Below are 14063 nucleotides of genomic sequence, written 5' to 3' on the forward strand. Positions count from 1 at the left end.
ACGATGGGGCCCACCTCCGGGGGTACAAGCACAGGAGCGCAATCCAAGCACAGACCAAGCCGGAGGAGCAGGGACCATTGAAGCTTACTACTCTTGCCCCGCAGGTAAGTTACTCCAAACCAAAAAGATCTAGTTATTACGCCAAGTCTATCCCATTCTAGCCTTGTGGTAGCGCTGTTGTCCCAGGTTGTCGCTCTATGAACCGGTCCTTATGGAGAGTGGCCAACCAAGCACTAAGCACCGTGCTGGCCCCCTAAACCATGTTTCTAAAAAAAACATCTTTTAACGAGAAGTGAGCCACTCAAGCCACACAGAGTGCCACTCTCAGAATTAAGTTCAAGTAAACCATTAGTCAAATTAATTAAAAAGGACCAGAGTGTGTTATAGCGCAGCAACCTAGCACAACTAACCAAAATGCAACCCAAAGGTATATTTAAAGGATATAAACTGGCTAGGAAATCCTTAAAGGCATACAGTATTAAAATGCAGTATGAAATTGTAATTAAAAGTGATAGGTTGTTCATGTTATACTTGCCTTCCTCGTACTGCTCTGGCTGCTGCTCAAAGTGCTCGGAAGACGGCTGCTCCGGGTACTGGTACTGAGGCTCCTCAGATGGATCAACGTCTACTCACGAACACATGGCCAAAACAATGCACAAAATAAGCATACGGCAAACATTAACAAAAACTAAGAAACAGTACAACAATACATGAAAACAGCGCACAAAACTATTCTAGAACTATTCTACGCGTTACAACGATCGCGTGGATATAAAGAACGCTAAAATCGGAGCTAAAACGCATTTTCTGGGCTAAAAACAAGGTTCAGGGGCTTATTTGTAAGAAAACTGAAATTCCAGGGGCTTTCTGCTAAAACCGAGGACTAAAACGTAATTAAAGCGTAGCTATAGGGGCTAACGTGCAAAAACACAAGGACAGGGACGGCGGGCACTATTTCCGGAAAGGGCAGGGGCCTAAACATTAAAAACAGGACCTGTACGTAATTATTTTTGGAAAAGGCTGGACCGCGGGTTGATTACAAGGAAGGTGGAGGTCTCTTTAACAAAATCGCCGGGGCGAACCGTTACGCGTGGTTTTCGGCCGCTGGATCGCGATCCGGTGGTCCAGATCCAATCGGATCGGATTCTAATCGTGGGCGTTGATTTAGGATCTAGCGGTCCAGGGCAAAGGGGGCGCTGGGCGGCGGCGCTCAGCCGCCGGAGCAGAGCTCCGCGGCGGCGAGCTCGCCGGAGCTGGCCGAAACGGCGTTCCAGGGGGTTATTCGAGACGCGGTTTGGCTTGGGAGCATCCTCTTGGTATGCGCAATCCACCTGTGCGCTCAGGGCAGTGGATTGGGGACCGGGGTGTGGTGCTCGCCGATGAGGGCGGCTCGGGGCGGTGAGCCTCGCCGGCGTGGTGCAATTTGGGGTCTTCAGGGGGTTCAAGGCTACCAAGACTTAGCACAAAAGAGAGAGAGAAACGGGATTTGGCTCACCAGGGGCTTGGGCGGTCGGATTACGCAGCGCAGAAGACCGGTGGCGAGGTCCGGGCGGCGCAGACGACGCGGAGCTCGGTGACGGAGATGACGCAGAGGTGTTGCAGGGGTCGTAGCCGGGGGCAGAAGCTCTGGGAAGTTCCTGGCGGTCCCGGCGGAGTCGAAGCGCTGCGCGAGCGGGACTCCGGCGCGGCGGAGGGGCGTGGCCGCAGCAGCTCTGCTCCGGGCGGAGCAACTTGGAGGCGGCGGCTGGGGTTTGGGCTGCGCTGCGGGGTGGGATAGCGGCGCAGAGGGTCGCGGGTGCCAAATAAAGGAGCCCCGGGTCTCTCGGCGTGCGGGTCTGGCGCGGGGCTCGCCGGGGATCTCGGCCGGAGATCGCGGCGGGGCGTTACGCGCGCGCGGAGACGGCGAGCCTGACCGCTGGGGTCGGCCTGTCAGCGGCTGGGCGAGTGCGCGCGGTGAGCGATGGTCGGCTGACGTGCGGGGCCCGGTTGTCAGCGGGGGGGGGGAAGCGCGCGCGGTGCGGGCGAGTCGGGCGTGGGAGGCGGGCGCGCTGGCGGCGCTGCGAGCGGGCCGTGGGCGCGTGCGCGTGGAGGAGAGGAGTGGGCCGCGTGCTTGGGCCGCCAGGGAAGGAAGGGCAGGCCGATGGGCCGCGGGGAAAGGTTTGGGCCGGGTTTTCTGGGTTTGGTTTTTGCTTTGGGTTTTCTTTTTCCTACCCTTATCCTTTCTAAATCTAATTCAAACAAAGTTTGAATTCAAATTCAAATTTGAATTCAAACCACACTCAAATAAAAGTATGCACCAGCATGAATGCAACAAAAAATTTAAACCTATGATAAATTTTAATTAATTAGGAACAAAAATTAGATTTAAATGCCAACTAAACACAATAAACCTTAGAAAATTAAATAAAGCCAATTAATTTATTAATAAATACTGAAATTTAAAATTAGGGTGTTACACTGCTAGGTAGAGCAAGAGGGGCTCGCAGGGATCCGGCGCGATGAGCACCAGAGCAGAGGACAAGAGACTATTCAGCCGGTCGAGGGCCGCCTGCACCTCCTCTGCCCAGACGAAGGTGTCCGACTTCTTGAAGAGTTTGTACAGTGGCAATCCTCGTTCGCCCAGTCGGGCGATGAAACGACTGAGGGCTGCGAGGCACCCGGTCAACCTCTGGACGCCCTTGACGCCGCAGATGGGGCACATGTTGGTAATGGCCACGATTTTTTCGCGGTTGGCTTCGATGCCACGCTTGGACACCATGTATCCGAGGGGCTTCCCCTTTGGGACCCCGAAGGTGCACTTCTCAGGGTTTAACTTGATGTTAAACCTTTTGAGGTTGGTGAACGTGGTGCTCGGGGTTGTGACCTAGTCGTCCGCGCGCGGAGTCTTGACGACGATGTCATCAACGTAGACCGCGACCGTTGCCCGGGGCGGCTCCGCCTGGTCGGGGTAGGTTGGCGGGCTAATCTGGTCGGAGAAGCAGGCCTGCATGCAACGTTGGTACGTTGCGCCCGCGTTCTTAAGCCCGAACAGCATGGTGATGTAGGAGTACAAATCGAACGGGGTGATGAAGGATGTCGCGAGCTGGTCGGATTCCTTCATTGCTATCTGGTGATAGCCCGAGTAAGCGTCTAGGAAAGACAAGTTTCGCACCTGGAGGTGGAGTCGATTATTTGGTCTATCCTAGGCAAAGGAAAAGGGTCTTTGGGGCATGGCTTGTTCAGGCTGGTGTAATCAACACACATCCTCCATTGACCATTTTTCTTCTTTACAAGGACTGGATTGGATAGCCAGTCGGAGTGGTAGACTTCCTTTATGAAGCCCGCGGCTAAAAGCTTAGCTATCTCCGCTCCTATGGCCCTATGCCTCTCGTCATCGAAGCGGCATAGTCGTTGCTGGACGAGCTTGGATCTTAGAAAAATACGGAGCTCGTGCTCGGTGACCTCCCTTGGGATGCCCGGCATATCAGACAGCTTTAGGCAAAAGTGTCCTTGTTGGCGTGGAGGAAGTCGACGAGCGCGAGTTCATATTTGGCCGACAGCTGAGAGCCGACCCGGACCATCTTGGTCGGGATGTTGACCGCGACTAACTTGGTTTCCTCGATCGGGACAAAGGTAGGAGCCTGGCTAGGCTTGCCAGGGTCGGGGTGGCAATCGGCGGTGGAGGCACGGAGTTGGCCGAGCTCCGCCGAGTTTGCGGTAGTGGTGGTGAGGTCAAAGTACTCGCGGCTGCTGACGTAGGCCTGCTCGGAGGAGCCGCTCACGGTGATGACACCATTTGGTCCCCGCAACTTGAGCTTGAGGTAGGTGTAGTTGGGCACCGCCATGAACTTGGCATAGGCGGGGGTGCCCAAGGATGGCATGGTACGCCCCCTTCCAATCTACCACCTCGAACGTGAGGGTTTCAGTGTGGTAGTTGGCCTTGCTCCCGAACGTGATTGGCAAGTCAAGATTGCCGAGGAGGTAGGCCTTCATGCCCGGCAGGATGCCATAGAAGGGGAAGAGAGAGGCCCGCAGGCAGGCCCGCGGGTTCCCCATGGCATCGAGGGTGTCGATTTAGAGGATGTTGAGGCTGCTACCCCCGTCCATCAGCACCTTGGACAGATGCAAGTTGCTAACAACGGGGTCGACGACGAGCGGGTAGCTTCCCTTTTGGGGGACGCTGACCGGATGGTCGTCCTTGTTGAAGATGACTGGCCACTTCAACTTCCTGGGGATGGCGTTCCCTGCAGAACAGACCTCTCAGAGGCATACCTTTTGTTAGCACTTGGAGCAGTCGTCCTCCAGCCCACCGATGATGACGAGGCACCAGTCCACCTCGGCGAACGGCTCCTTCGCCAGCTTCTCCTTGTCCTGATCGGCGGGTGGCCGCTTGTCGTGGCCGTCGCCTCCGGGCTTGCCGGTCTTGCAGAGTAGGCGCCTTATGAGGTCGCAGTCCTTGAGCTTGTGCTTCACTGGATAGCCGTGGTTGGTACATGGCTTCTCTAGCATCTGGTTGAAGTGGTCGCTCAGGGGAGGATGCCTCTCTTGCCGTTCGGCCGCCGCGACTTGGTCGGCGACGGGCAGTCGGCGGTTCTTCTTGTTCTTTCTCCTGTCTCTGCCCGCGGGGGGCTCGTTGGGGTTGTCTCACTTCGTTTTTGCTGCGGGCTGGTCCCGCACAAAGATGGCTCCAACCACCTCCTCACCGGAGGCGTGGTTAGTGGCGATGTCCATGAGCTCGCGAGTGGTGCGCAACTTCTGGCACCCTAGCTTGTGAACCAGGGTCTTGCAGCTCGTCCCAGTGAGGAATGCGCTGATGAAATTGGCGTCGACGACGTCAGGGAGCGAGTTGCACTGCTTGGAGAAGCGCCGAATGTAGTCCCGCAGGGACTCACCGGGCTCCTGCTTACAACTCTTGAGGTCCCAAGAGTTGTCGAGCCGGACGTACGTGCCCTAAAAGTTTTCGACGAAAACCTTCTGGAGGTCTGCCCAATTGCCGAGAGTGTCGGCAGGCAAGAACTCCAACCAGGCGCGGACGTTCTCCCCTAGGCAGATGGGGACATATTGAATGACAAACTGGTCGTCATTTGCGCCTCCGGCCCAACATGCTAGCTGGTAGTCTTCCAGCCATAGACCTAGGTTCGTCTCCCCGTGTGGCGGAACCACCCAAAAGACTGGGCCCGGGTGCACTGATCTTTGTTGCTAAGCAACTCTGACCCAATTTGGCACGCTCCGGTAGTTCATCGAGTGAAGCCTCAATAAAAGCCACGCTATTCTAGGATTGCGCAGACAACACTCACACGAAGGTGAGCCCAGAGATTACAACACAGAACATCTCATACATCTCAGAGTTATTGCAGCAGAAGGTAAATTTATTACAAACTATGTTCAGAATAGTAAAGTACTACAGAGTTCCAACTACTCAAATTATTCAAGCGTCATTATCTCAGCGGAAGCAGTAAAAGACATGTAATGAAAGGAAGCGACGCATCAATAAAGCCCGTACGAGAAACGTCACTCAGCAGGAGGGTGATTAGCACCAGCTGACGGGCCATCCCACTCAACAGACCAGCCCGGAGACAGAGTACAAGGCCAAGTCAGACTCGCAATCATATCTTCAAAGCTAGTACCTGAAAACAGTGCCACAAGCAAGGCTGAGTATACTAATACTCAATAAGACTTACCCGTCACCGGATATAACATAGTCCAATAACTAGACATGCAAGGCTTTTTGGTTTGTGGGTTTGTTTTGCCAAAAATACTACTAAGAGTTGATCCTTATTTCAGATTTTAATTTAGCCACTTTCTAGTTGTCTTAACCATTCTAAGTTTGCAACTATCTCTACTCAAACATGGTAGAGCAACCATTTAATCATACAGCAGTATTATCAACATGTTGTTCCACTTGTTACTCTGTGTGACCGAAAACATTAAACAATCTCATGCCGTGAGAGGCAGACGATTCTGAATCGAATTTCAACCTGGCCAGGGGAACCTAAACCACACGCATGGGGATTGACTTCGCTCCCACCCACGCTACTGTTCCCCTTTCTTTCCAGTCTGTGGATCTGGATCACCCTCCCCGACTACAGAGTTTGACCACTCTGCACCCGTACATCTGGACAAAAATAAAACCTACTTCTACCGAGAGGGTGACTGATCATTTCACTCGCCAGTCCAATCAGGTACTTAAGCTTACCGATTACTATATTTCTCGGTATGTGACTAGTACTTTCAAACACTTAATGAAATGAGCCACACACCACAACCTTAACCATTTTGACTACACCAGCGGGGTATCACAACTACACAACCCCGCCCGTTGTCCTTATATTTCAGCAGGAATTTAAAGTCAGTCAAATCCTATATGCTCGCAAGAGGCAGGAAACCACTCGACTTCTACCGTTCCTAATTAGCAGGGCAACTAGTCGATAAAAAGATCTGGATATCAAACATTGGTACCTAGGGATCATGCATCTAAGGTTTTCGATCAACGCCTAGAAAACGTAAATGCACAACAAAATTATTACAGTAGATATGAATAGTTAGATGAATAATAACGCTGAAAATAATGGGATTATGCACCGGGGCTTGCCTTCCTGGGCACTGTTAGGCTAAAAGTCCTCTAGGGCTTGGCCCAAGTCTTGAGCTAAGTTAGTGCAATTCAAATTAACCTCCGAAGCAATAAGAGAGTCCGCGGGAACCAGCTCGTAATCTCCGTCGTCGAGATTAACCGCGTCTATATGCAATGCAAGATTCTCATGGTTACAATAGGATAAAAGATTTCTATCCTTCATGATAAAGTTGTAGTCCAACAAAATTAACTTAATGATCTTTGTGAGTTCAATTAATGGACAGTCATTTATGGAGTAGTGATCACCACTATGTTTCTTCATGAATGAGTGTGTGGGTTGGTTTTCATTTTCAGCATTAAAACATAGCATGTTTTCACAATTTCATAACAGAAAATCTACTCATGATCTAGTGATGAAAATTTAATGTAGAACAACTCAGATAATATAGCATCCACTGTATAAATTTCAGTATCTAACCATGAAGCATTTAATCATGAAAATTTATGCAAACAGGTCACTATAAAAACTTAACAAATTTTCATAGAATGATTGACAGGGTTTCTGGTGCTACAAAATTTACAGGAGAATCTAGCTATCATCTACGCAGTACTGTAAATTTTTCAGATTTTATTTCCTTAGGTATCAGGGGTTATAAAATTTAAAAAATCATCAAGCTATTAAACAAGATAATTTCCACATAGAGTTATACAAGGAATATGGATCTCAAAATTTTACCATAAACTAGATATGGTCTAAAAAATTTCATAAAAATTATCAAGTATTAATTCTAAAAGATAAATTAATTGTGTATTTAACTTTACATAAGCTTGCATATAAATTCAAGATTGAAGATGACCAGTACTGCATGTGCAATTTTTATCACAGTAAGAATCTGCTTTGACTAAGAACATGTAAAAAATCAGGATCAAATATGATGTATTTTACCCAGATCAAAAATAGCTATCCTAGTCATGATTTAGTAAGCATGATTTATCATTGAACCAAAACTCAGTAAATATAGCCCAAACATTGCAGGCATGATTCCAGAACTAAAACAAGGCTCCAGAAATAAATCTAGATTTTTCTCAGCACAATAACTATACATGGTGAATTAAGTTGATTAAAAAATCATTAAACATGGTATATAGCAAACTAACTTTAACATTTCTGAAACTTATAGATCAGTAAGATTTCAGTTACACATGTATCCAAGAAAAATCCCAGAGCTAGATCATGTCCATGTTTGCCAGCATTAAATCATGAAGTTCATCAACATATTTGAGAATCTTGGTTGTTTAAACAAGTTAACAAATTCAACTAGGTCTCATATTTTTATCATAATCCTAATATTCTACCAGAACCAACATATCCAAAAATCAAGGTCATGCAGTGAGTAGAACTTCCGGAACAAAGATTTGGTGTTTTTGCTATTCTTTTTCATAGATTAAAATGAGTATGGTTTCTGAAGATTTGAGTGTAACAAAACTTGTAGATCTCAGTGTAATGGTTCCAGAACATTTGAGTTTATATTTTTACAATTTTTCTGTGATTTGTTAGGTATTTTTGAAGTTCACTGTCATACTCAAGAAAACTTGCATTCAGACCCTCGAACGAAAAATAAAAATTACAACCAGGTCCTTCACCGGCCTTCTTCGCAGTCGCATCTTGCCGGTGGTGTTCTGCTAGGCAGGGCTTACCGGGGCTGCGATTGGGAGGCACGTTTGGTAGAGGAGTTCGAGAGCTACCTACCAATGCCGGTGTTCGGGGTTAAGGTGGCCGGAATCGAGGTCGTCGGCGTTGATGGCGGCGGTGGCACTCGGGTCGCCGGTGGTGTGGGTGAAGGAGGGCTCGGGGTAGTCGAACGTCGAGCGCACGAGCACTGCGAGAGCGTGAGGAAGCTGCTGGGGTAGGTTTCGTGCCCGATCGTTGCCGGAATCGGCCGGTCCACGGCAACCCTTGAGCTCGCCGGCGGCGGCGCGATTGGGCGGCGGCGATTCAGTGGGTTCTAGTGGGATTTGGGGTGCGCATGAGCTTCACTGGAGTGTGGTGAGACTGCTGGTGAGGTCAGAGGGGTTAATGTGGGTCTGGGATGGCATGTCCATGCGAGCTCGAGCTCGCCGGCGATGGCGGGTGGCGGAGGAAGGGGGAAATGAGAGGGTTGCGCGACGGCGGGGGTTCTAGTCCTATTTATAGGCGGGAGGACGTCGAGGCGAAGCTAATCGGTGCCCGGGGGAGGTCGAACTGAGCCAGGACGCGCTCGGCGGCGAGGTGGCGGCCGGAGGAGGCGGCGCGGCGCATGGCGGGCAGCGTGGCAAACGCCCAAGTGGCCAGGGATGCGTCTAGGCACGAGGAGAGGCCAATGGGCCATCTAGGTGTCCTCAGCGGGCCTCCTGGGTCCAGTTGGCCGCGGACGCGCCGTGGACAAGGTCCATTGGCGGCGTACGGGCGAGCAGCGGCGGAAACAGAGAGGGAGATGGAGATAGGGACCTTTCTATAATTTACAAATTCTCAGGGATCTCTCGTTAAACTAAAATTTTCTTTATTTTTCGGGGCTCAAATGAAAAAGTGTTGAATACCAAACTTGTATAACGTTTCAAGATCTACATCTTTTGTTTTAGGTAAATTTTCATTTGAAGTCCACATCTTGAACTAATTTTAAAATTTCAAACTTGCACTAAAGGGCTTTGATTTTTATCTGATTTTTGGTGGGATTTTGCTGAAAGTTAAAATGGGCACATGTCATTTAAGGTACCATTTGCAACCCAAACTTATTTTTGTGCATATTTTTTAATAGGAATTGAATATGTTTTTAATCCCTTTACTCTCACATATTATTCTCCAAATGTATAGTTTGACTTTTATTTGACCCTTTTCTTTCTGAATTTAATTTCCAAACTCTTCTATAATTTATTTTAGTGAATTGATCTGGATTTTAATGCACAGACACCAGAGGTGTCACAGCCTACCTCCCTTAAAAAGAATCTCGTCTCGATATTGGATGATTTGATTTAGGACAGAGAATAGGATACCTAGGGTGAATCTAAGAAAACCCGGATATTGTCGGTTGAGATATTCTTCCGTCTCCCAGGTGGCTTCTTCTTCAGTGTGATGAGACCACTGAATTTTATACATCTTTACCACCTTTCGATGAGTACCTCTCTCTTTTTGATCCAGGATTCTGAGTGGATATTCAGTATAAGAGAGATCGGGTTCCACCAATATTTCCTGATGATTGATGATCTCGGTAGGGACTCGGATACATTTATTGAGTTGAGATATGTGGAAAACATCATGGATGGCTGCGAGTCGTGAAGGAAGTCGCAATCGATAAGCCATGGGTCCACATTCTTCGATGATTTCGTACGGTCCGACATAGCGAGGTGCTAACTTGCCTTTGGCTCCGAAGCATTGAACGCCTCGAGTTGGTGAAACTCGTAAAAAGACATGATCACCAACGCTGAATTTCAAAGGTTTCCTCCGCTTGTCAAAATAACTCTTTTGCCGGGATTGGGCTGCTCGGAGATTTGCTTGTATGATTCTCACTTTCTCCTCAGCCTCGATCACTAATTCAGGTCCAAATATTTTGCGTTCTCCAACCTGGGACCAACTCAAAGGAGTTCGACACCATCGACCATATAAGGCTTCAAATGGTGCCATTTTCAGACTGGCTTGATAGCTGTTGTTATAGGAAAACTCAGCTAAGGCCAAGCATTTGTCCCAGTTCTTGTCATAATGAATGACACATGCTCGAAGCATGTCTTCAAGGATTTGATTTACCCTTTTGGTTTGCCCGTCAGTTTGCGGAAGGTAAGATGAGCTTCGTATTAATTTAGTTCCGAGGGCCTCTTGGAGCTGCTCCCAAAACCGTGCCACAAACTGAGTACCACGATCTGAGATAATGGTTTTTGGTACACTGTGTAGACAGACAATTCGATTGATATAGATCTCAACATATTTCTTAGCCCGATATTCAGTATGCATCAGAATAAAATGAGCGATCTTTGTGAGTCTGTTGACAATAACCCAGATGGAATCATGATATTGAGAGGTATTGGGTAAACCCACAATGAAATCCATACTGATATCTTCCCATTTCCAGGATGGAATTGGCAGCGGTTGGAGAGTTCCAGCAACTTTCAAGTGACTAGCTTTCACTCTCTGACATGTGTCACATTCCGCGACATATTTAGCAATTTCTCTCTTCATTCGAGTCCACCAAAAATTTTGTCTCAGATCTTGGTACATTTTGGTGCTTCCCGGATGAATGGAAAATTTCGAGAGATGTGCTTCGTCCAAAATTTGTTTTCGTAGCTCATGATTTTTGGGAACGACTAGGCGATCCTCGAACCACAAAATTCCTTTATGGTCCACACGGAAACACTTGTATTTATTTTCGCCTTCTAACACTTTCTGTTTGATGATTCGACACTCTTGTCATGCAATTGTGCCATGATGACTTGGTTATGGAGCGTCGGTTCCATAGAAATGTGAGCCAGCGAACCCAGAGAAATGATTTCTAAATTCAGCTTTTGCATTTCAGCGCACAATGAGTCATTGTACGATTCTGCTAAAAGGTAGTTGCAGTGAACCATGCGACTGAGCGCATCGGCTATGACATTGGCTTTGCCTGGATGATAATGAACTTCCAGGTCATAATCTTTGATTAATTCCAGCCATCGTCTTTGCCTCATATTCAGCTCACTTTGGGTGAAAATATATTTGAGACTCTTGTGGTCGATGAAAATATTGCAATGAGTGCCCATAAGATAATGTCTCCAAATCTTGAGAGCATGAATAACTGCGGCTAGTTCAAGATCATAAGTGGGATAATTGAGTTTGTGTGGTCGAAGAGCTCGGGAAGCATATTCAATAACCCGATTGTCTTGCATTAGAACACAGCCAAGACCAGTACCCGATGCATCATAGTAAACATCGTAGGACTTGCTGTTGTCCCATTAAGCTAAGACTGATTCTGTGGTTAGATGTGCTCTCAATGTGCGGAATACTTCATCGCACTTCACATCCCATTTAAACTTGACATCCTTCTTTAGTAGTTCCGTCATGGGCTTTGCAATTCTGGAGAAGTCCGGAATAAATCTGCGGTAATATCCCGCCAAGCCAAGGAACTGCGAATCTGATGAACTGAAGTAGGAGGTTTCCAGTCCATCACTTCTTGTACCTTGCTGGGGTCAACTGAGATGCCTTCATTGGAGATAGTATGACCTAGAAATTTGATTGTGTCCAGCAAGAATTCACACTTGGAAAAATTTGTGTACAACTTATGATCTCTGAGGCATTGAAGAACAATACACAGATGTTGTTCATGTTCTGCCTCATTCTTGGAATAGATCAGAATGTCATCGATGAAAACCACGACGAACTTGTCAAGTTCCGGCATAAACACCGAGTTCATAAGATACATGAAATAAGCGGGAGCATTTGTGAGACCGAAGGACATAACCAAATATTCATAGAGACCATATCTGGTTAAGAATGCGTTCTTGGGAATATCACAAGGTCTGATTTTTATTTGATGATACCCCGAATGAAGATCGATCTTAGAGAAGATCCTTGCTCCAGCCAACTGATCGAACAGTACGTCAATGCAGGGAACCGAATATTTATTTTTGATGGTTACCGCATTGAGAGGCCGGTAATCAACACACAACCTCAGACTGTCATCCTTCTTCTTTACGAGAAATGCGGGACAGCCCCAAGGCGAAGCACTTGGGCGGATAAAACCCTTGTCCAGTAGTTCTTGCAATTGGATTTTCAGCTCTGCCAACTCTTTGGGCGGCATTCGGTACGACCTTTTCGAAATAGGTGTTGTACCAGGCTGTAGTTCAATGACAAATTCGGTATCTCGGTCTGGTGGCATACCAGGTAAATCATCCAGAAAAACATCTGCATATTCACAGACTACGGGAATATCTTCGATATGGATATCTTTCATGGCATAAGCACACGAATTGACATGTTCCGAATGAGGTAAATATAGAACTGAGTGGCCATGGGTAGGAGAATTAATTTCAACGGCTCGGGAAGAGATATCTAACAGTACCCCATGTCTATTCATCCAATCCATTCCTAGAATAACATCCATCCTTTCGAGTGGTAATAGGATTAATTTGGTGGGAATTGTTTTACTACCCAATTTAATTGGTGTACTATCAACGATTTGGTTCAATGCGACTTTACCACCCAGAGTAGAGATCATGTATGACCCTTTTGTGTGACAAAAATCTAACCCAACTCTTGCTCCAAATTTAGAACTAATGAAGCTATGAGATGCACCAGAATTGAATAAGATAATTGCGGGGTGATGGTTTATAGAGAATGTACCTGACATAATTGGTGCTCCCTCTGGAAGATCAGCTAAATTGGTGAAGTTAAGTCGGCCTTGCCTAACTTGAACAGTTTGCTTCTTGCCCTTGTTGTGATCATTTCTACGAGAAGCCTTCCTCTGATTTTGTCCCGCTTGCGGGCACATCTTTGCAAAGTGATTTGGGCTCCCATATTTAAAGCAACGGTTGCTGTGGTGGAGCATAGCGGGTTTGCTGAGGTGGCACAAAACGAGCCTACTATTGCTGCTGCTAAGGAGGTCGAATAACCCAACGCCCTGGCTGAGGGGCCTTCTGAGAGGGTGCAGCTAAAGTATTCTGCACAATACGATACCTCGGTGCAGAGGCACTCGAGGGTCCAGCAGGTGCCTTGCGTTTCTTTTTAGCGCGGTGTGCAGAAATAAGATCCTCCTGAGTGATGGCCAGATTCACCAGATCATTGAAAGAATCAGCACGGACAAGATTTAGCCTTTCCTGCAACTTGGTACTGAGGCCTTGACGGAAGTGTTCGTGCTTCTTTTGGTCGGTATCCGCATGATGACCAGCATATTGACACAAGTGATTAAAAGCCTAGGCATACTGTAGCACAGTTCGAGTGCCCTGAGTTAAAGCCAAGAACTCATTAAGCTTACGGTCAAGAAGTTCCGCTGGAATATGATGAGCTCGAAAGGCATCCTTCAACTCATTCCAATTCAACACATGGTCAGCCGGTAGCATTCCGTGGTAATGATCCCACCACATATGAGCTGATCCGCGAAGTTGCTGCGTGGCATAACGAGTCTTGTTCGCTTCGGAACAAGGAAGCATCAACAAAGTAAACTTGGACTCGATTGTCCGAATCCAAGCGTCCGCATCCAGTGGCACATCCGCTTTGGTGAATAGTGGGAGCTGGGTACTGAGAAAGTCTTGGTAGCTCGCCTCTTGCGCTTGATGAGCATGATGCCCACCTCGCGGCTATTGCTGAGCCTGCACCAACTGCCGCAAAATTTCAGTTTGAGCGGCAAGAACTTCTACAATGCCCGCGGGCGGAGGAGGAGGTGGATTGCCATTCCCTCCGGCTCCAAAACCACTGAGGCTACCTTGAGTTGAACCAACCATCTGAAACATGAGTAGTTTGCATTAGGCTCAACATTTTCAACATCTCAAATGGAAACATACAACTCAAGACATG

General features: G+C 47.7%; 1 protein-coding gene across 1 annotated transcript; it reads right to left on the reverse strand.

Annotated features, from left to right (window-relative positions):
* Positions 1 to 3473: 3473 nt before the first annotated feature.
* Positions 3474 to 4035, reverse strand: LOC120662529. Its single transcript, XM_039941660.1, has 2 exons — positions 3883 to 4035; positions 3474 to 3794 (listed from the first exon to the last, which is right to left on the reverse strand). The coding sequence occupies exons 1-2, from the start codon at positions 4033 to 4035 to the stop codon at positions 3474 to 3476; spliced, it is 474 nt and encodes a 157-aa protein (XP_039797594.1).
* Positions 4036 to 14063: the final 10028 nt, after the last annotated feature.

Source organism: Panicum virgatum, chromosome 2N, assembly GCF_016808335.1.
Source record: "Panicum virgatum strain AP13 chromosome 2N, P.virgatum_v5, whole genome shotgun sequence".
NCBI lineage: Eukaryota > Viridiplantae > Streptophyta > Magnoliopsida > Poales > Poaceae > Panicum > Panicum virgatum.

Bases quoted from the DNA above. Each gene is read 5' to 3' on its own strand.
- LOC120662529 (XM_039941660.1), bottom strand. From the start codon at position 4,035: ATGGGGAACCCGCGGGCCTGCCTGCGGGCCTCTCTCTTCCCCTTCTAT. The intron at 3,795-3,882 runs GTAGATTGGAAG...ACCTACCTCAAG, and splicing joins AAACCCTCACGTTCGAGGTG to CTCAAGTTGCGGGGACCAAA.